Source organism: Aquarana catesbeiana, linkage group LG08 (assembly GCF_042186555.1).
Source record: "Aquarana catesbeiana isolate 2022-GZ linkage group LG08, ASM4218655v1, whole genome shotgun sequence".
Classification (NCBI taxonomy): Eukaryota; Metazoa; Chordata; class Amphibia; order Anura; family Ranidae; genus Aquarana; species Aquarana catesbeiana.
Genome location: NC_133331.1, coordinates 290,952,371 through 290,975,909, shown reverse-complemented (window position 1 = coordinate 290,975,909; position 23,539 = coordinate 290,952,371). Strand labels below are relative to the sequence as shown.

The window sequence follows — 23,539 nt, the reverse complement described above, 5'->3', positions numbered from 1 at the left end:
TCTAACCTAGTCTTTTATTTTAAATTCTGTTCTGTTTTATTCAATTCTTTTCCATTCTATCCCTTTATTTTCTATTCCATTCCTTTCTGTTCTATTCTGTTTTATTCTTTTCTGTTCTATTCTATCCTTTTTTTCTATTCCATTCTATACCTTATTTCACTTTTACACCTTACTGTAGTTAATGCAATATGTTTCATTTCCAAATCCAAATTCATTTCAGCCAGGGGTTTGCACAGGCAGGGATTGCATTGGCATCTATCATCTTGGATAAAGTATTCATATTTGGATTAAGTATTACACTTCGGCTCAGCACTTTAGCGAATACACAAAGCGAAAATCCACACCAGGCTACAGGTGACCTGATTCCCCATACAACGTTTTCCATCGCTCATCCAGGCTGCTTCTCAATCTCCTCACTCTGTATCATGCACTTCCTACTTTTGCTTCTCACAGTTGCATCCTCTCTCCTTAAACTCTCCTTCCTTCACCCCTCTTCTCCACCCCACGGCTTATATATATCACCCTCACTCCTGTCTTCACCTTATTACTGCATGTATCAGCTCCTGCTAATTCTGAACCCACATTCCAATAAATCCTCCAGGACACTGGGAATTCACCTCTCTCACCCTTCACCTAACTTCTGGAGATATTTCCTAAATCCTGGACCACCATTTACCTTCGGCCAACATACACAGCACCCCCTATCCTCTGACAGCAGCCGCAATCAACACAATCTCATTTCTATGCCTATTCTGCCTAGAACCAGCCTCCCCTTCTCCTGTGCCCTTTGGAATGCCCGCTTTGTTTGTAACAAACTCACCACTGTCCATGACCTTATTCTCACAAACTTCAACCTGCTTGCAATTACGGAGACCTGGCTTCAAGAATCTGACTTTCCTTCTCCTGCTGCCCTCTCCTATGGTGGCCTCCTGTGGACTCGCTCTCCCAGGCCTAATGGATGGAAGGGAGGTGGTGTTGGAATCCTCCTATCCCCTCAAAGCACTTTTTGGGTTCTTCATCCATCCCCCTCTCTGTCCCTCTTCTCATTTGAAGCTCACTGTATTCGTCTATTTTCTCCAGTTGCAGTGAGAATCGCTGTGATCTATCGGCCTCCTGGACCGGTATTAAGTTTCCTTGACGACTTCTGTGCCTGGCTACCCTACTTTCTCTCTTCTGAAATTCCAACAATCATTCTTGGTGACTTCAACATCCCTGTTAATCTAAACACTCCCGCTACTTCTAAATTTCTGAGCCTAACCTCCTCTTTTGACCTAAAACAATGGACACACGCTTCTACTCACTCTGATGGCAACTGCCTTGGCCTCAAATTCTCCTACCTATGCACTCCACGCATCCTCTCCAACATTCCTTCTCCTCTCTCTGATCACCACCTTATTAGTTTCACTCTCTCCTTGTCTTCCTCCTCCTTGCCTTCCAACTACCGAACAATTACCCGTAGAAACCTTCGCCATCTTAACCCTTCTCTTCACCATCCAGGTCAGTGGATGGTGTCAGTAGTTTTTATTTTTACATATTGTTTTTTTTACAATTTAATTTTTTATTATTATTTTTTGCTCACAATGCTTTTTGGGGGGAGGGGGTTGGGGCAGTGGACAGTGTTGGTAGGGTAGGGGGGTGGTGTCAGTAGTTTTTTATTTTATATTTTTTATAATTATTATTATTATTTTTTTTTTTATACTTTCATTTTTTATAATTTTTGCTTACAATTTCATTAAAAATAAATAAATAAATATATATATATATATATATATTTTTTTTTTTTAATCAACCCTGTTGGGGAGGACTTTTGTGAGATATCAGAGGTCTAAACAGACCCCTGACATCTCCTGTTTGAGACAGGGAAAGGGACTGAGGACACGGATTCCCCAGTCCCTTTCTCAGCACTGAAGATGAATGGACAGGAGACAGTGGCTCGGGCAGCACTTGCGGGTGTCCGGGAGCTACCCCCCGAAATGCGGGAGACTTGGGATGTCTGTAATAATAATAAGAATTTTCAAATCTTTTTGAAAATAAGGAATATACGAAACAAATTTCGAAAACGAATCGTCCTATGATGAAACAAAACTGCAGAAACAAATCTGAAATGAAACAAAATACATTTTTCCATCGTGCATATCTCTAGCGATCATTTTGCTGCTTTCAACATATCACCTTCATGGACAACATGTTCACTTTCTGCCATATATATTCAACACACTTTCAGATGCCATTGTAATGAGATAATCAATGATCTTCATTTAACCTATCAGTGATCTCAATGTTATGGCTGATCGGTGTACAATACATACATAAAACAGCAAAAAAAAAAAGGCCGTGTTCACACTACGAGGTGTTTCTTGGGGTTGCAGTTCCTCTGAGCTCCACAAGGTGGTGATCTCACTTCTCCCCAGACAGGAAGTCTCTATGGAAAACAGGAAGTGATGTCAGGTACAGACAGGAAGTTCCGGGTGAGAGGTGAGTCGGGAGGAAGTAGAGAGGAGGTAATAAGATCTTATTTTCTATTTACACAGATTGGGGTTTGGGAGTTCTGGAGGATCGGTGAGGCTCTGGAGAAGTCCCGGAGGTGAGCATGGAAGGAGGTGATGAGGGAGAGAGCAGGAGGTTATAGGAGGAGTGGAGAGGACGGTTTTGTGATCTATAGAGACAAAGTTGGTGATGTAGCTCAGGGCAGAGTTATGGATCTCTCTATATGTTAATATTTTGATTTTTTTTGGGGGGGGGAGGGGGGAGGGGTTGGCAGAGAGGAGTGAGGACGCAGAATGGAAGCCAGTGGAGAGATTGGCAGAGAGGGGTGGAGGTAGAGTTGCCACCTCATCCCTTTAAACCTGAACACATATGAATTACACGGGTTCTGAGGCTAATTTAATGCAGATAAGGCACCGAGTGAGTTTAATTATCACCTTAATCAGCCACAGAACCCGTGTAATTCATATGTGTTCAGGTTTAAAGGGATGAGGTGGCAACCCTAGGCAGTGGTGTATTTAGGTTTTGTGCTGCCCTAGGCCTAACTAAACTCACGCACCCCCTAATTTAAATATGACCCACCAGGGGCGTTGCTAGGTCTACAAAAGATCTGGGGCTAGAGCCCATAGCAGCGTAGTAAAGAAAGTCATATGCTTGGGCAGGAGTACACATGTATATACAGTAATATACGTGTGTGTGTATATCCCCAGAGAGCCCCCTTACATCAGGGTCCCCAGAGAGCCCCCTTACATCAGGGTCCCCAGAGAGCCTCCTCCTTATATCAGAGTCCCCAGAGAGCCCCCCTTACATCAGGGTCCCCAGAGAGCCCCTCACTTACATCAGGGTTCCCAGAGAGCCTCCCTTACATCCGGGTCCCCAGAGAGCCTCCCTTACATCAGGGTCCCCAGAGAGCTCCCCACTTACATCAGGGTCCCCAGAGAGCCTCCCTTACATCAGGGTCCCCAGAGAGCCTCCCTTACATCAGGGTCCCCAGAGAGCCTCCCCTTACATCAGGGTCTCTAGAGAGCCTCCTCCTTATATCAGAGTCCCCAGAGAGCCTCCCTCTTAAAATCAGGGTCCCCAGAGATCCTCCTCCTTGCATCAGGGTCCCCAGAGAGCCCCCACTTATATCAGGGTCCCCAGAGAGCCCCCACTTATATCAGGGTCCCCAGAGAACCTCCCTCTTACATCAGGGTCCCCAGAGAGCCGCCCTCTTACATCAGGGTCCCCAGAGAGCCTCCCTCTTACATCAGGGTCCCCAGAGAGCCGCCCTCTTACATCAGGGTCCCCAGAGAGCCACCCTCTTACATCAGGGTCCCCAGAGAGCCCCCACTTATATCAAGGTCCCCAGAGAGCCCCCCACTTACATCAGGGTCCCCAGAGAGCCTCCTCCTTATATCAGAGTCCCCAGAGAGCCTCCTCCTTATATCAGGGTCCCCAGAGAGCCGCCCTCTTACATCAGGGTCCCCAGAGAGCCTCCCTCTTACATCAGGGTCCCCAGAGAGCCTCCTCCTTATATCAGAGTCCCCAGAGAGCCTCCCTCTTACATCAGGGTCCCCAGAGAGCCCCTCACTTACATCAGGGTTCCCAGAGAGCCCCTCACTTACATCAGGGTTCCCAGAGAGCCCCTCACTTACATCAGAGTCCCCAGAGAGCCTCCCTCTTACATCAGGGTCCCCAGAGAGCCTCCTCCTTATATCAGAGTCCCCAGAGAGCCTCCCTCTTACATCAGGGTCCCCAGAGAGCCCCTCACTTACATCAGGGTTCCCAGAGAGCCCCTCACTTACATCAGGGTTCCCAGAGAGCCCCTCACTTACATCAGGGTCCCCAGAGAGCCTCCTCCTTATATCAGAGTCCCCAGAGAGCCTCCCTCTTACATCAGGGTTCCCAGAGAGCCCCCCTTACATCAGGGTCCCCAGAGAGCCTCCTCCTTATATCAGAGTCCCCAGAGAGCCTCCCTCTTACATCAGGGTCCCCAGAGAGCCTCCCTCTTACATCAGGGTCCCCAGAGAGCCTCCCTCTTACATCAGGGTCCCCAGAGAGCCTCCCTCTTACATCAGGGTCCCCAGAGAGCCGCCCTCTTACATCAGGGTCCCCAGAGAGCCCCTCACTTACATCAGGGTCCCCAGAGAGCCTCCTCCTTACATCAGGGTCCCCAGAGAGCCTCCTCCTTACATCAGGGTCCCCAGAGAGCCTCCCCTTACATCAGGGTCTCCAGAGAGCCTCCTCCTTATATCAGAGTCCCCAGAGAGCCTCCCTCTTACATCAGGGTCCCCAGAGAGCCCCTCACTTACATCAGGGTTCCCAGAGAGCCCCCCACTTACATCAGGGTCCACAGAGAGCCTCCCTCTTAAATCAGAGTCCCCAGAGAGCCTCCCCCTTAAAATCAGGGTCCCCAGAGAGCCCCCACTTATATCAGGGTCCCCAGAGAGCCCCCACTTATATCAGGGTCCCCAGAGAACCTCCCCTCCCCTTGGTGACCCCTGCAGAGACTCGGGGCTATGGGCCCCAGATTCGGGGCTATAGCCCCAAAAGCCACCCCCTAGCAACGCCTCTGTGACCCACCCCTTCCTGTCAAGGCCACACCCCTTGCCGTTTAAGACCCGCCCAGAAAACTTTCGATTGGGGACCCAAGTTCTGAGGGCCTGGGGGGGGGCAATGGATTGCCTTAATGTGTATAGGTTTCCTCTCACTTCCTGTTTGGCTATGGGGCAGGAAGTGAAGGGAAATCTCTGCAATGGGACGGGGATGGTAAAAAATAAACTGACAGGGGCTATAACCCTCCCTTATTCTATCCAAAATGAAAAAAAAAAAGTGTTGCCCGTAGTTCTACTTTAAGCACAAATTTCTGATAAGTTTATGGAGAGCACTAAGAAGATATAACCATGCCAATATGGTGCAGCAGAAAACATAGAGCACAGTGAGGAAGGCTTGTGGTCCAGGATGACGGGACAGTCAAAATTAGAAGCCCCCCCACAGTTGCGGAATGTTGGCAGCCCGCATACCGGAAGCAGTGCGGCTGCTTTATGGGGGCGCTAGACTAATGTGCCTCTCAGCCCAGTCCGCCCCATAAGACTGGCGCTAACAGCGCAAGCCGGCGGGGACTCTTTCCGTGCTGCCCCCCTGCAAAGTGCTGCCCTAGGCCTGGGCCTTGTTGGCCTAGGCCAGGATACAGCGTTGACCCTAGGTGGAGGACACTGAATGGAGACCAGTGGAGGGATTGGTAGAGAGGGGTGGAGGACACTGAATGGAGACCAGTGGAGGGATTGGCAGAGAGGGGTGGAGGACACTGAATGGAGACCAGTGGAGGGATTGACAGAGAGGGGTGGAGGACACTGAATGGAGACCAGTGGAAGGATTGACAGAGAGGGGTGGAGGACACTGAATGGAGACCAGTGGAGGGATTGGTAGAGAGGGGTGGAGGACACTGAATGGAGACCAGTGAAGGGATTGGTAGAGAGGGCTGGAGGACACTGAATGGAAGCCAGTGAAGGGATTGGTAGAGGGGTGGAGGACACTGAATGGAGACCAGTGGAGGGATTGGTAGAGAGGGGTGGAGGACACTGAATGGAGTGAAGTGGAGGGATTGGCAGAGAGGGGTGGAGGACACTGAATGGAGACCAGTGGAGGGATTAGCAGAGAGGGGTGGAGGACACTGAATGGAGACCAGTGGAGGGATTGGTAGAGCGGTGGAGGACACTGAATGGAGGCCAGTGGAGGGATTGGCAGAGAGGGGTGGAGGACACTGAATGGAAGCCAGTGAAGGGATTGGTAGAGCGGTGGAGGACACTGAATGGAGGCCAGTGGAGGGATTGGCAGAGGGGGGTGGAGGACACTGAATGGAGGCCAGTGGAGGGATTGGTAGAGCGGTGGAGGACACTGAATGGAGGCCAGTGGAGGGATTGGCAGAGGGGGGTGGAGGACACTGAATGGAAGCCAGTGAAGGGATTGGTAGAGCGGTGGAGGACACTGAATGGAGGCCAGTGGAGGGATTGGCAGAGAGGGGTGGAGGACACTGAATGGAAGCCAGTGAAGGGATTGGTAGAGCGGTGGAGGACACTGAATGGAGGCCAGTGGAGGGATTGGCAGAGGGGGGTGGAGGACACTGAATGGAGGCCAGTGGAGGGATTGGCAGAGGGGGGTGGAGGACACTGAATGGAGACCAGTGGAGGGATTGGCAGAGAGGGGTGGAGGACACTGAATGGAGGCCAGTGGAGGGATTGGCAGAGGGAGGTGGAGGACACTGAATGGAGGCCAGTGGAGGGATTGGCAGAGGGGGGTGGAGGACACTGAATGGAGACCAGTGGAGGGATTGGTAGAGAGGGGTGGAGGACACTGAATGGAGACCAGTGGAGGGATTAGCAGAGAGGGGTGGAGGACACTGAATGGAGACCAGTGGAGGGATTAGCAGAGAGGGGTGGAGGACACTGAATGGAGACCAGTGGAGGGATTGGTAGAGAGGGGTGGAGGACACTAAGCAATTGGTAAGGTGGATGAGTCTGATAGCAGCATTCATGATAGACTGAAGGGGGATAGTCTCTGTAGAGGTCGGCCTACTTTCTCTCTTCTGAAATTCCAACAATCATTCTTGGTGACTTCAACATCCCTGTTAATCTAAACACTCCCGCTACTTCTAAGCTGCTGAGCCTAACCTCCTCTTTTGACCTAAAACAATGGACACACGCTTCTACTCACTCTGATGGCAACTGCCTTAACCTCATATTCTCCTACCTATGCACTCCACGCATCCTCTCCAACATTCTTGGATGTCTCCAGTCCAAGTACAAGACAGGCAGGACAAAAGGGTTGCAGGGTGCAAGAAACACAAAGTAACCCAATCTACATGTGCCAATTCCCACTAGGAGCAGCCCACCTATTATCTACTTATATCGCCATCCTAATATTGTATAACCAATACAGTCCAGATAATTCTCCGCTATCCATCTACAGAGAACCCCGCATTGATCACCTGACCACATCAATGAGGATGGAGGAGGACCGGAGTCACATGACTGAGAAGATACTAAACCTCACCCTGGAGATCATCTACCTGCTGATCGGAGAGGTGAGGAGGATTCTGGGAGGTCACATGACATCACTCTTATCCCTATTAATAAAACACAGACCTGACCGGAGAGGTGAGGAGGATTCTGGGAGGTCACATGACATCACTCTTATCTCTATTAATAAAACACAGACCTGACCGGAGAGGTGAGGAGGATTCTGGGAGGTCACATGACATCACTCTTATCTCTATTAATAAAACACAGACCTGACCAGAGAGGTGAGGAGGATTCTGGGAGGTCACATGACATCACTCTTATCTCTATTAATAAAACACAGACCTGACCGGAGAGGTGAGGAGGATTCTGGGAGGTCACATGACATCACTCTTATCTCTATTAATAAAACACAGACCTGACCGGAGAGGTGAGGGGGATTCTGGGAGGTCACATGACATCACTCTTATCTCTATTAACCACTTACGGACCGCCCGCCGTTGTTATACAGCGGCTGTTTGGAGGAGGATATAATTGTTTTGGCAGCAGCTAGCTGCCATAACCTCGGTATCCCCGTCTTCAGCCGGGGGTCCGCTACAAGATAAAAGTGGTCTCTGCGACTGATTCGCCGCAAGATCACTTTTATCAGTGGCGGGAGAGGGCCCCCCCTCCCGCCGCGATCCGGTGCCCTCCGACGCTTAGCGGAGCCGTCGGCAGCGGCGGAGGTGATCGGATCCTTTCGGTAGCCGGGTATGGAGACGAGTGAGGGGAAGATGGCCCCCTCCAGTCTCCATACAATTGCTGGGCGGAAGTGACGCGTCACTTCCGCCCATAGCTTTAAAGGACCATTTTTTTTAAATAATTTTTTTAAATTACAATTTTTTTTTTTTTATTGCATTTTAGTGTAAATATGAGATGTGAGGTCTTTTTGATCCCCAGATCTCATATTTAAAGTGGTGTCCCGGCCGAAATTATACTTTTTAAATAAAAATACCCCTATAATACACAAGCTTAATGTATTCTAGTAAAGTTAGTCTGTAAACTAAGGTCTGTTTTGTTAGTTTATAGCAGTAGTTTGTTATTTTATAAACTTACAGCAGGCCGCGGCCATCTTAAGTGTGGGCATCTGAAGCCAGACTGTATTTCTTCCTGGATCTCATCCTTGCAGATCTCGCACATGCTCAGTGCAGCACAAGCAGTGTAATAGGTTTCAGGTCAGGTTTCCATAGCAACGGCAGTGTCAGAGGAAGTTGCCGCCCCTTCCCAGAAGGCATTGCAAACAGGAAATGATGCGATGGGCCGCGGCCAGGGAGGAGGAAGTGAAATATGAATACAGCAGATATACAGGAGGTGCTGAGAAAAAAAATAAAAAAATATCCAATTTGTTTACAGTGCGCAGTTTAGTGAGGGATGCTGAAGAGTTGTAAAAGTGGGTGGAACTCCACTTTAAGAGGTCCTGTCATGCTTTTCTATTACAAGGGATGTTTACACTCCTTGTAATAGGAATAAAAGTGACAATTTTTTTTTTTAAAAAAACAGTGTAAAAATAAAAGATAAAATAAAAAGTAATAAAAAAAAAAAATTTAAACATGCCCCGTCCCGCCGAGCTTGCGTGCAGAAGAGAACGCATACGTGAGTAGCGCCCGCATATGAAAACGGTGTTCAAACCACACATATGAGGTATCGCTGCGATCGTTAGAGCGAGAGCAATAATTCTAGAACTAGACCTCCTCTGTAACTTAAAACGCACAACCTGTAGAATTTTTTAAACGTCGCCTATAGAGATTTTTAAGGGTAAAAGTTTGTCGCCATTCCACGGGCGGGCGCAATTTTGAAGCGTGACATGTTGGGTATCAATTTACTTGGCGTAACATTATCTTTCCCAATATAAAAAAAAAAAATTGGGCTAACTTTACTGTTGTCTTATTTTTTAATTCAAAAAAGTGTACTTTTTCCAAAAAAAGTGCGCTTGTAAGACCGCTGCGCAAATACGGTGTTACAGAAAGTATGGCAACGACCGTCATTTTATTCTCTAGGGTGTTAGGAAAAAAAATATATAATGTTTGGGATTTCTAAGTAATTTTCTAGCAAAAAAAAAAAAAAAACAGTTTTTAACTTGTAAACAACAAATCTCAGAAAGAGGCTCGGTCCTTAAGTGGTTAATAAAACACAGACCTGACCGGAGAGGTGAGGAGGATTCTGGGAGGTCACATGACATCACTCTTATCTCTATTAATAAAACACAGACCTGACCGGAGAGGTGAGGAGGATTCTGGGAGGTCACATGACATCACTCTTATCTCTATTAATAAAACACAGACCTGACCGGAGAGGTGAGGAGGATTCTGGGAGGTCACATGACATCACTCTTATCTCTATTAATAAAACACAGACCTGACCGGAGAGGTGAGGAGGATTCTGGGAGGTCACATGACATCACTCTTATCTCTATTAATAAAACACAGACCTGACCGGAGAGGTGAGGAGGATTCTGGGAGGTCACATGACATCACTCTTATCTCTATTAATAAAACACAGACCTGACCGGAGAGGTGAGGAGGATTCTGGGAGGTCACATGACATCACTCTTATCTCTATTAATAAAACACAGACCTGACCGGAGAGGTGAGGAGGATTCTGGGAGGTCACATGACATCACTCTTATCTCTATTAATAAAACACAGACCTGACCGGAGAGGTGAGGAGGATTCTGGGAGTCTAACATGATATTCCTATTGGTTCTCCAATACAGAGATTTCCTCTGGTGAAGTCAGGTGATCATATGACCATCACAGTGCCTCCATGTGACTCCCTAAAACCTGAGAGACACAACATGGAGAAGATTCTAGAAGTCACCAGCAAGATCACTGAGCTGCTGATTGGAGAGCTGGGCAGTAATTCGAATTCTGGGAAATTCTTCATGGAGGAGTGGGAATATTTAGAAGGACACAAGGATCTCTACAAGGACGTCATGATGGACAATCAGCCGCCCCTCACATCACCGGGTAAGAGGAGACTTTATTGTAAAGGAGAGAGCAGTACGGAGGGTCCACCTAGATCCCCCATCATCTGATAAACACATAGAAACAATGTATTCAGTCAGTGTGTGTGTTTCCTACAGATGGATCCAGTAATGGGAACCCACCAGAGAGATGTCCCCGTCCTCTGTATTCCCGGGATTCCACACAGGAAGGTCACACCATCCCTCACCATCATCAGGTAGATGAGGAACAATCACTGATAGTATCATTAGGATCTGTACATTATCTGCATTGTTACCATTGATGTCATTTTTATGATATATTCAGAGTGAAAACCTGAGAGATTCTAAAGTTGAGGTTAAAGAAGAGATAAAAGAGGAGGATGATGAGGATGGGGTGATGGAGGAAATACACAAAGATCTGTACCAGGACACCATGGTGGAGTCATCCAGCTACAGAAACCCACCAGAGAGATGTCCCCGTCCTCTGTATTCCCGGGATTCCACACAAGAAGGTCACACCATCCGTGAAGAAGTTCAGGTTGATGATTATAATTTATTGGTAGTTATGAATTAAATACAAGCCTATATGTTACGATAAATGTTTTTTTTTTTTCTTTTTTTTTTAATCAGAGTGAAAAACTTGGGTATTATAATATTGTTGTTAAAGAAGAGTTTATAGAGGAGGATGAGGAGTATGGAGTGATGGAGGAGTTTTCTGATGGATACAAGAATATGATGGAGCCACCTGGTAAAAACCCACCAGAGAGATGTCCCCGTCCTCTGTATTCCCGGGATTCCACACAGGAAGGTCACACCATCCCTCATCATCATCAGGTAGGTGGAGTTGAGGGTCGGGAACATAAAGTGATTGAACACTCTGACATGTGGAGATGATGTGTGGACTCTACAAGATGATATTTTCTATGTGATCTCACATCATAAATACTTCTATATTACAGATGTTATTTTCTGCCATTCTGTTGGTTTAGGGTGAAGATCTGATGAACATGAAAGTTGAGGGTGAAGTAGAAGAGACGTATGTGAGGGATGATCAGCAATATACGGAGGAGGCTGGAATGACGAGGACATTCATAGAGGAGGACACTCCTACAGGGATCAGCACAGGTGACCCATAATATATTCTTCTCTTATCTCTGCTCTGTTACTGCTCACTGATTGGTCCAGAGTAGGGCGGGAGCTGAGTGATATCAGCCAATAATAGGTTGTACCCCTTTACTGATACTCATTCTTGGGTTCAGCTGGTAGTTTTAGGTTGTGTTTCAATCCTAGTTACGGTAGGGATCAAAGGTCCTTTGACTGAAGAGGAGAAGAGTCCCAGCTGGTTGGGACATCCACAGAGAACATCTCCTCACTCATATCTACCTGATCCAGATGGAATCTTGATGGAAGTGAACTAACCCTCTCATATCTATTGATGATGTTTTTATATTTTTCCAGGACACGCCATGGAGAAACCCTCAAAGGATCGTCTCACTTTATCTCCAGGTTGTAGAATGGAAGATGTGGACATCACAGGAGATCACATGGAGGAATCTGGGAAAGTTTTTTCCCCAAAGTCCTGTCCTTCTGAACATCAGATGTTGCACAGGGGTGACAAGAGACACGCCTGCTCCGAGTGCGGGAAGTGTTTTCCGCGAATGTCTGACTTTGTTTTACATCAAAGAACTCACACGGGGGAGAAGCCGTATTCCTGTCCCGAGTGCGGAAAATGTTTTATAAAAAAATCAGACCTTGTAAAACATCAAAGAACTCACACGGGTGGGAAGGCGTATTCCTGCCCTGAGTGCGGGAAATGTTTTTCAAAGAAGAACCACCTTGATACACATCAGAGGACTCACACGGGTGAAAAGCCCTATTCCTGTCCCGAGTGTGGAAAATGTTTTACGCAAAAAGCAACCATCCTACAACATCGAATAACTCACACCCGTGAGAAGGCATTTTCCTGCCCTGAGTGCGGAAAAGGTTTCACGCAAAAAGCAAGCCTTCTTCAACACCAGACAACTCACACGGGTGAGAAGGCCTATTCCTGCCCCGAGTGCGGGAAACGTTTTTCACAGAACTCCCATCTTAAAGTACACCGGAGAGTTCACACGGGGGAGAAGCCGTATTCCTGCACCGAGTGCGGGAAATGTTTTACGCAGAAAGCAAGCCTTATACAACATCAAAGATCTCACACGGGTGAGAAGGCGTATCCCTGCCCCGAGTGCGGGAAATGTTTCTCGCAGAATTCCCATCTTAAAATACATCGGAGGATTCACACTGGTGAAAGGCCGTATCCCTGCCCTGAGTGCGGAAAATGTTTCACACAAAAATCAAGCCTTCTCCAACATAAAAAAACTCACACGGGAGAGAACACCTATTCCTGCCCCGAGTGCGGGAAATGTTTTGCGCAGAAGCACCACCTTAATGCGCATCAGAGGACTCACACGGGTGAAAAGCCGTACTCCTGTCCTGAGTGTGGAAAATGTTTTACACAAAAAGCCGGCCTTCTACAACATCAATTAACTCACACGGGTGAGAAGGCGTATTCCTGAGTGCGGGAAATGTCTTTTAATGGAATTCCCATTCTTAAAATAGGGAGAATTCGTACGCGTGAGAAGCCGTATTCCTGTCCTGAGTGCGGAAAATGTTTTTTTTTTATTACAGAAATCAGACCTTGTTAAACATCAGAGATCTCACACAGGTGAGAAGCCGTATTCCTGCCCTGAGTGCGGGAAATGTTTTTTACTCAGGTACTGTTGTATTACACGTATGTTACATAGTTACATAGTAGGTGAGGTTGAAAAAAGACACAAGTCCATCAAGTCCAACCTATGTGTGTGATTATGTGTCAGTATTACATTACATATCCCTGTATGTTGCGGTCATTCAGGTGCTTATCTAATAGTTTCTTGAAACTATCGATGCTCCCCGCTGAGACCACCGCCTGTGGAAGGGAATTCCACATCCTTGCCGCTCTTACAGTAAAGAACCCTCTACCTATGTGATTTATTATGATTTCTCTGTGTCCACAACTTGGTTATCATTATTCTTTAAGGTGCTTTCTCCTGTCTAAGCTGAGCTCTTCCTCTCACCGTATTTTGTGTATATCGCTTCCCCTCTTCCTTCTCTCTGGAATCATTCCCTGGTTTCCTGTCATTTTGTAGACATCTTTCCATGTGGCTTCCAACATTAAAGTTTTTCTACCTATGAGTATCCTCCCATTAAACTGAACATTCGAAAGGCTTCCCTCGTCTGACCTCCTCAACATGTGAGTTTATTCACCATGTTAAACTGCCTGAATCGATGCAAAGGGATAAAGAGAACACCAGGTCGTATAATCCCTGTATGTCACTGGAGAACGGAAAATTGAATATCAAATACTTACCGTAATTTTCCTTTCCTGACGTGCTCCATGTCAGCCCTACCACTGGGTATGCTCAGCCCATACCCCCCAGCTTCAGGACCTAACTCATAAATTTGACTCCCTCCTTCAGGCCGGCGTTCCATAAATTGATTATCTACGGGGCGAGCGAGCAGAAATTTTTTTTTTTTTTTTTTTACCCTTTTTCCGACAAACCGAGCGCGATCTGGGAAAGGTAGGGGTTTTAGGGTGGGGGAGTCACAAAGTGGAGATGCACTTAGAGTTAGGGTTAAAGTTCAAAGGTCAGTTGGGGTTAGGGTTAGAACTTAGGGTTGGGGTGTTAGGGTTTCAAGCTGAAGAACAAGGTGAGGACTCGGGGACCTCCTCCATAGGTCAGCAGGCGGGTCCCCAGAGGTCAGTGGTCATGAGGCGTGACTGACCCACCCCCACCAAAATGTTCAATCCCCGACTTAGTTGGGGTAGGCGGAACAAGTCGGGGAATGAAGAGTATGTGCTGACATGAAGGACGTCAGGAAAGGAAAATTTCAGTAAGTATTTGATATTACATTTTCCGTTTTTCCTGACAGACTCTATGCCAGTTATGTTATACATGGGGAAAAAGCTGTATACCTGCCCTAAGTGCGGGAAAACTTTATCCACAAAAATCAGAACTTGTCAAACGTCAATAATCTCACACAGGTGAGAAGCCGTATTTCTGCCTTGAGTGTGGGAGATGTCTTTCACAAAAGTCCTATCTTCTCAAACATCAGAGAACTTACACAACCCTTGAGGTGAATTAGTGTCGTGAACATTCAAAAGGCTTCCCTCGTCTGATTCCTCAACATGTGAGTTTATTCACCACGTTAAACTGCCTGAATCGATGCAAAGGGATAAAGAGAACACCAGGTCGTATAATCCCTGTATGTCACTGGACAACAGAAAATTGAATATCAAATACTTACCGTAATTTTCCTTTCCTGACGTGCTCCATGTCAGCCTACCACTGGGTATACTCCGCCCATACCCCCCCAGCTTCAGGACCTAACTCATAAATTTGACTCCCTCCTTCAGGCCGGCATTCCATAACTCAATTATCTATGGGGCGACAAACCGATCGGGATCTGGGAAAGGTAGGAGTTTTAGGGTGGGGGGAGTCACAAAGTGGAGATGCACTTAGAGTTAGGGTAAAGTTCAAAGGTCAGTTGTGGTTAGGGTTAGAACTTAGGGTTAGAGTTAGAACTTAGGGTTAGGGTTTCCCCTTGAAGAACAAGGTTAGGACTCAGGGATTGGAATAGGGACTTCCTCCAAAGGTCAGCAGGCGGGTCCCCAGAGGTCAGTGGTCAAGAGACGTGGCTTACCCGCCCCACCCAAAGTGTTCCACCTACCCCAACTAAGTCGGGGAATGAACAAGTTGGGGAATGAAGAGTCTGTGCTGACATGGAGGACGTCAGCAAAGAAAAATTGCGGTAAGTATTTGATATTCAATTTTCTGTTTTTCCTGACAGACTCCATGTCAGCCTACCACTGGGAACTAACTAGCTAACCAGGGTGGGATAATGCAGAAACAAAACAGGGTTAATTATGGCCTGCGGGCTAACGAGATAACCGTTTTCCCAAAATTAACAGTTGTCAAAAATGACGGATCTTTGCAATTAATGAGAAATAAAGGTTTGTATGGATGACCACGTTGTCACCTTGCATATTGACTTCATTGAGTCTCTGCAGGCGGCTACCTGGGAGGTTGAGGCACTTCTTGTGGAGTGCGCCGTTATTCCTTCCCAAAGGGCCAACCCCCCCCAATCCTTATATGAGAGGGAGATCACTTTCACAATCCAAGAAGCAATCACTCTGCTCGAAGCTCTGGCCCCCCTTGCATGAACCCCTGGGAACCACAAACAAACACTGTAGGTCTCACACGGGTGAGGAGATGCATAGCTTCATGAAAGTCCATTCTTACTAAACACCAGACATGTTACACATGAGAAAAAGCTGCATTTCTGCACTGAGTGTGGGAAAACTTTATCCACAAAAATCAGAACTTGTCAAACATCAATAATCTCGCACAAGTGAGAAGCCGTATTTCTGCCCCGAGTATGGGAGATGTTTTTCACAGAAGTCCTATCTTCTCAAACATCAGAGAACCCACACACCACCCTCGAGGTGAATTAGTGTCCTGAACATTCGAAAGGCTTTCCCCATCTGACTTCCTCAACATGTGAGTTTATTCATCGAGTTAAACTGTCTGAATCGATGCCAAGGGATAAAGAGAACATCAGGTCCTATAAGCCCTATATGTCGCTAGAGATAAAGTTTATGGTCTTGTTGAGTCAGAACAAGTACAATTTTAACAAACACTGTAGGTCTCACACGATCACTTTCACAATCCAAGAAGAAGTCACTCTGCTCGATGCTCTAGCCCCCTTGCGTGAACCCCTGGGAACCACAAACAAACACTGTAGGTCTCACACAGAGGAGTAAATGCGTAGCTTCATAGTGTAGAAAATGCTCTTCATGAAAGTCCAATTTTACTGAACATCAGATATGCTACAGATGGGAAAAGTTGTATTCCTGCACTGATTGCGGGAATACTTTATCCTCAAAAATCAGAAATTGTCAAACATCAATAATCTTACACAGAGGAGAAGCAGTAGGCCTGCCCTCAGTGTGGGAAATGTTTTTCCACAGAAGTCCCATCTTCTCAAACATTAGAGACCCACACACCACCCTCGAGGTGTATTAGTGACCTGAGTGTGGGAAATGTTTTTTTACTGAAGTCCTATCTTCTCAAACATCAGAGAACCCACAACCCTTGAGGTGAATTAGTGTCCTGAGTGTGGGAAGCTGTCAACAACCATGAATCAGACTGAGACAGAAGTACAGTTAATGCACGCTTGTTTAATAATAATAATAAAAAGGTAAACGGAGTAAACGTAGTCAAAACATAGCCAGAGTTCAGGAACCGGAACAGATTGTCAGACAAGCCAAAACATCAGGGAGCCAGAGATGAGCGTAGTAGAACAGCAAGCAGGATCTGGAGCCAGAAGGAATGTCAGCCAAGCAAGTCTTTAACAGGAACACAGGAGAGCATCTCTAGAGATGTGACCAAGGCAAAGGCAGAGATCATCTGGGCTGGACGGCTTAAGTAGGCAAGACTGACGAGCAGGATATCATCAACAGGTGAGTCACTGTGGTGAGATAGGAGCTGGCAATTAGCCGACAGCTGTGCGGCCAGCTTTGAGAAGGAAGGGCTGAGCCCAGCCCTGACAGTACCCCCTCCTAAATGACCCCTCCCCCTCGGAGGACCACCAGGCTTGAGGGGAAAACGTCTATGGAAATCACGGAAGAGGACAGGGGCATGTATGTCCGAGGATGAGACCCAAGAGTGTTCCTCCGGACCGTACCCTTTCCAATGCACCAGGTACTGTATGCGCTCACGGAACCTACAGGAGTCAACAATGGACTGTACTTCATACTCCTCATGGTTCTCAACCTGTAAAGGGTGAGGATGTGGCACCGAGCTGGTAAAGTGGTTGCAGACCAAAGGTTTTAATAACATGAAATACATTTGAGATACGCATATTAGAAGGAAGGTCTAATGCTTAAGCCACTGGGTAAATCCAGCGAAGAATACGGAAAGGCCCAATAAACCAAGGTGCGAAGAGGGAACACAAAGTCGGAGGTTGCGAGACGACAGCCAGACCCTGTCCCCAACCTGGTAGGAAGGTGCAGGCAGGCGTCTGCAGTCAACTTGGAATCTGTACCTATCAGTAGCATGACCCAAGCCTCCTGGTTCTTGTGCCCAAGTAGAATGAAGACCACGGAGATGCTCCTCTAACGCAGGAATACTCTGCGGAACAAACGAGTCAGACAACATGGAAGGTTGGAAACCAGAGTTCGCCATAAACGGGGACAATCGGTAAGCAGAATTCAAGGCACTATTGTGAGCAAACTCCGCCCATGGTAAGAGGTCTGACCAGTTGTTATGATGGTCAGAAATATAGCAACGTAGGAATTGCTCCAAGGACTGTTTGGCTTGTTCTGTGGCCCCATTAGACTGCGGGTGAAGCGCAGAGGAGAAAGCAAGCTGAATTCCCAACTTTGCACAAAAGGCTCGCCAGAACCGGGACACAAACTGACTACCCCTGTCCGAGACAATCACCTTGGGTAGCCCATGTAAGCGAAAGATCTCGCGAGCAAAAATGGAAGCCAGTTCCTTAGAAGTGGGCAACTTCTTAAGTGGAATAAAATGGGGCATTTTCGAGAACCGGTCAACCACCATAAGGATAACTGTGTTGCCCTGGGAGTTTGGTAACTCCACAATGAAATCCATAGACAGGTGGGTCCAGGGCTTCTCTCCATTGGTTATGGGTTTTAGGAGGCCCACTGGAAGGTGTCGTGGAGTCTTACTCTGAGCACACACGGAACAGGCAGCTACGAAGGTGGTTACATCAGCACATAGACTAGGCCACCAGAATTATTGGGAAATGTCCCAAAATAGTTAATTCTTCCCAAGGTGGCCAGCAGCCTTGGGAGAATGGTAAGTCTGGAGCACGGCAGTACGGAGACTCTCTTGGACAAGGTTTCTCAGGAGGAGCATGGACCTGAGCAGCAGGAATTTTGTCACCCAATGGAGAAGTGAGACTGGTGCGAACCAGCCAGAATACGATCAGGAGGAATCGCAGGAACCGGAACCGACCACCATCTTGGAAGTGGAGGAAAATTGTCATGACAAAGCGTCAGCCCTTACATTCTTACTACCGGGTAAGAATGAGACAATGTAATTGAAACTAGACAAGAAAAGAGCCCATCGTGCCTTTCTGGGAGAGAGGCATTTAGCCTCAGACAAGAATGTGAGATCCTTATGGTCAGTAAGAATGAGAACCGGCACAGTGGTAACTTCGAGGAGATGTCTCCATTCTTTCAGGGCTAAAATGATCGCTAACAGCTCTCTGTCACCAATCTTGTAATTGCACTCCGCAGGTGACAATTTCTTGAAAAAGTAGTCAAAAGGATGCATAGCGCTCTCAGAGGTAGGGTGTTGAGACAGAGGGGCACAAACTCCAGTCTCAGAAGCATCAACCTCAAGGATAAAAGGTAACGTAGGATCAGGATGTGCCAACACAGGAGCAGAAACAAAGGCAGCCTTGAGACTCTCAAAGGCCTTAATGGACTCCGGAGACCAACTCTGTGGGTTACCGTCCTTTCTGGTCATATCAGTTAGGGGCTTGACCAGAGATGAGAAGTTACAATTAAACTTCCGATAATAGTTGGCAAAGCCAAGAAAACGCTGCAGAGGACGTAAACCCACGGGTCGGGCCCACTCTACGACTGCCGAAAGGGTCCATTGAAAAACCAGCAGTGGAAGTGACCTAGCCCAGGAATTTAACCTGTTCTCAATGGAATTCGCACTTCTCCAGTTTACAATAGAGATTGTTCTCTCTTAGTTTCTGAAGCACACGACAGACATCTGTGTGGTGGCTCTCCAGGGACTTGGAAATATGATCAACTTTTCCAGCTCAGTGGGCATATCTCGGGCTGCTATCTCATCCTTGATGGTATCCGAGAGACCATGAGAAAAAGCAGCCACGAGGGCCTCATTGTTCCAAGCAACCTCTGCTACCAGAGTACGGAATTCAATAGCGTAATCGGCAACAGTTCTCGTACTCTGTCTGATGGACATGCGGAGCATGCGGAAACGTCAAATACCCTTTAAAAAGAAGCCACAAACTCTGGGTAACCCAAGACAACCTTTTTTTTTTGTCTCCCGTAGAGGGTTTGCCCAGGCCAAGGCTCTCTCAGAAAGCAAAATTATCAAGAAAGCTACTTTGCTTCTGTCCGTGGGAAATGCCTGGGGCAGCATCTCAAAATGGCCACAAGATGGCAGTGCAGATTATAAAATGGCCACAAGATGGCCAGGCTCTGCAGTTTAGTGGGCACAGGAACTAGTACAGCTATACTAAAGGCCCATACACACGATCTGACTTTTTGACAGCAAACATGCAAATTACTTGTTTTAAGGAAAAATCCGACCATGTGTAAGCTCCATCGGACAAACTTTTTCTGTTTTCATCGGACAAATGTTCGCTGTACAAACAGACAAACTTTCTGGCAACAAAAGTCCAATGGTGCAAAATCCTCGTGTGTACACAAGTCCATCGGACTTAAGTCCAAAGTACAAACACGCATGCTCAGAACCATTGCAAAAGATCAGACAACAATACAGAAGTTGACCAAAGGGTGGCGGTAAAGAGCTGAAAAACCACGTGATTTGGTGAAAGTTGGCTGAAAAAGTCCTGCCGTGTGTATGCATACCAAGTTCACGGCCAACGCCCTTTGGACAGAATTCCACGGAAAAGTTGGTTTGAAGTCCGATCGTGTGTATGAGGCTTTAGAATGTTGGAACTTGTATGCTACAGGCAGGACTTCTTCATTCAGATAAGCTGGAATAGAACTAAAGATCCCATGGAAGGAAAGGAAAGCCCGGGAACCTGAAGGGAGGAGAGGAGAAGACCGAAAGAGAGGCAGGATGCATAGGAGGGCGGAGGCTGATTCAGGAGACCACAGGCTGGAACGGATTAGGCCAAAGAGTGGAGAAGGGGATTTCCAGAATGCTAATTATACTGAGAGGAAGGATAGTTGATCCTGCAGGCAGGCAGATCAGTCATCGCCATCAACGCCGTTATGATATAACATACTGGCCACACGAAAAGCTGTGTCTGGCAGCCATGCTGTTCAAGAATCATAGGTCAGCCATGATGGTTTTGTAAAACAGTTACACATTGCAGCAGCAAATACCTAGGAATGTACCCCCATAGCCTTTGAATTTTGGTTCACATTTCAAAGGACCAGTTATCTCCACTGAGGCCAGAGATCTGGCAGAGTCTGCTAGCAATCATCTCCTACAGCTTTTTCAATTTCTGGAGGGGATTAAAAGTGACCTGTCATAAAACTATAACAGAATCCTTCAATCCTGTCACCCATGGTTTGTAGGGCAATCAAATCCATTAGGAATACATAGAATGCAAAAAAGAAGTCTACCCAGAACTAATGGGGATCATAAAAAGCAGTCACGCTATAGGCGACCTCTCCGAGGCCTCTGCCCAATTTACAATTTAACAAAATCCACACACAATTCATAAAACCAGACAGGACCACGACACATTAATATTAAGTATATATTTGAATGGGGAATATATTACCTAACAAATCGAGGTCATAGATGACTAATCTAGAGCATACAGAAGGGTGACAGGCCCATCTGATATACTCTGTGTTTGGTATCACTGGGCATAAAATTGAATTCTGAACAATAATCTACCAGTTTCTGGAATGAAACCTGCATATATTGTACGATATTAATAGTATAAAACTGTGTGTAAGTCCTGTCAGAAACCATGAATCAGGCAGAAGAACAGTTTAATCACACTTGTTTAATAATAAAAGTAAAAAGAACAAATGTAGTCAAAACATAGCCAAAGTTCAGTAACCGGAATGGCTAGTCAGCCAAGCCAGTAGTCAGGGATCAATGTAGAGGAACAGCAAGCAGGATCTGGAGCCAGAAGGGATGTCAGCAAAGCAAGTCTTGAACAGGATCGCAGGAGAACGTTTCTGTGATGTTGACCAAGGTGAAGGCAGAGCTCCTCTGGACTGGACGGTTTAGGTAGGACTGATGAGCAGGATATCATTAACAGCTGAGTAACTGTGGAAAGAGATGAGAGCTGGCAATTAGCCAACAGCTGAGCGGCCAGCTCAGAGAAGGAAGGGCTGAGCCCTGCCCTGACAGGTCCGTGAGGCTTAATCACAAGACGCTTAATTAGTCAGATGGCTTGTGTCAACACCCCTTTGATTCCAGAGAAAAAGAGAATGCCAGGACAGATTGACAGCTGTCGTTAACATCAAACCAATCATTGCTGCGGCTTATCTACACTAGCTACCCATTGAAGTGCTGCACGCAGGATGTCATCCGTAATGCTGTCTGTTTGCCTGATTAGGCAGGAACTGTAAATGTATATTACTTCAGGCCTATTCTATCCAAGGAAGTCACAAGATCCACAAGCCAAGTTCTACACTTAAAGGGACATATTACTGCTAAATTTTGCTTCTACCTTTCCTCAGTTTGTATAATCTTTTAGAACCTCCTGACGTCTTTTAAAGTAATTTCCCAACTTGTTACATTCGTTAAAGGGGAACTCTGCTTGCTGTGTTACCATCTCTGGGAAAGTTCTCATAAAAAGGGGACTACTCCTCCATTGTGCACCAACCTAAAGAGCTCCAACAAGCCGGCAGAAGAGTTCCTCCAACATTGTATGATAAGTTCTCTATGGGACAGTTTTCATAACAAAGCCCTCAGAGAGTTAAACTCTGGTTCTGGTTACTGGGAGCCCACAAGCAAGCTAGTAATATTCTTATTATTCCTTGTTCTCTCCTTTCTGCTCGTTTGGGGAAAATTCTCTCAGTAGGAGAGCCACATCTAAATTCTGAGTCCTGCAGGACAATGTGTGGTCCTGAATCTTCCAGGAGGAGACTGGACTGAAGGGCAGATCGAGCAGATGTTAACCACCCGATTTCCTGATCAAAGAATGAGCATCCTGGACATAAGAGGTGGTCCAGAGTCATCCCATACTATGGTACTGACTGAATGGAAGAAAGGGGCTCCTTCCCTACTACAAAGGCAAGAATATCTACCTGATGCAATCAGTTGTCGGGCAACTCCTGCGGCCAGATTCCCCGGATGCAAGCCCAGAGAGTTCCGGAAGGGGTATGCCAGACCCTAAAGTGTCTACTTCGGCTGCTACCGCTGGGGGGGGTACCTGCCACCAGCCTGGCTAAACTAGGGAGGTTCATAGAGACCATGCTGAAAAACTCTACTTCAATCACCAGTTATAACTATCGAAGACTGAGAACACCTACTCCCCCCGGAGAGGGTGACTTCGACACTTGGATTGATCAGACTATACAGTCCATAGAAGAGTGGGAGGTGCCGATGCTGTGAAGAGGCAGAGCGTGGTGGAGAGTTTGCGGACTTCTGCCTCTGACATTGTGCGAAACCTGAAGCGAGACAAGCCAGGATGCACAGCCCACAAATGTCTCAAAGCCTTATGAGAAGTGTTCGGTAGGGTCAAGAATTGCACTCAACTGACCTAATTGTTTGAACATATGTACCAGCGTGACGATAAAAAGTTTTCCAACTACGCCAAGAGGCTGGACCAGATTCTCCACTAGGTTGTAGTGCAAGGAGGAGTAAAAGTGGAAGATGCTACCAATGCTGTTTGGGCACAAGTGCAGAAAGGCACTCAATCCTTTGCCCCTATTGTGCCAAAGCTCATGGTCAGTTATCCTCACGGTCCTGTGATGCATTCAAAACTTCTAAAGACTATATTAGAGGAAGAGGGCCTGATAGCTGCCCAGGCTTGTAAGGCTGTAATCCGGAAAGGAACCATGGCATGAGCCTCCTCCTTTTTTTACCCAGACTACATCCGCAGAAGGGACCTCTGAAGCCCAGGCTATGGTTCCAGTAGATGCTATAATACAGACTTTGTCCCAGTTGGCTCAAGCTGAAGCCATGATTCAACAGTCCTTTTGTGAGTTCAAAAGATGCTAGGGCAAGTCATGGAAGCCCACGTTGTCATATAGAAGGTTATGTCGGAAATGGGACAAGGGAAAGTCTGGTGCCGGGTCTATCCGACGTTGTTACCAGTGTGGGGAACC

At 46.9% G+C, this 23,539-nt stretch overlaps 1 protein-coding gene across 1 annotated transcript in view; it reads left to right on the top strand.

Annotated features, from left to right (window-relative positions):
* Nucleotides 1–23,539, top strand: part of LOC141105005 (uncharacterized) — a 56,311-nt gene that overhangs the window by 18,472 nt on the left and 14,300 nt on the right. Inside the window, exons 8-11 of the mRNA XM_073594813.1 lie at nt 10,793–11,005; nt 11,098–11,301; nt 11,457–11,592; nt 11,926–12,928. Of these exons, the coding sequence (XP_073450914.1) occupies nt 10,793–11,005; nt 11,098–11,301; nt 11,457–11,592; nt 11,926–12,928 (1,556 nt within the window). The remainder of the gene's footprint in view (nt 1–10,792; nt 11,006–11,097; nt 11,302–11,456; nt 11,593–11,925; nt 12,929–23,539) is intronic.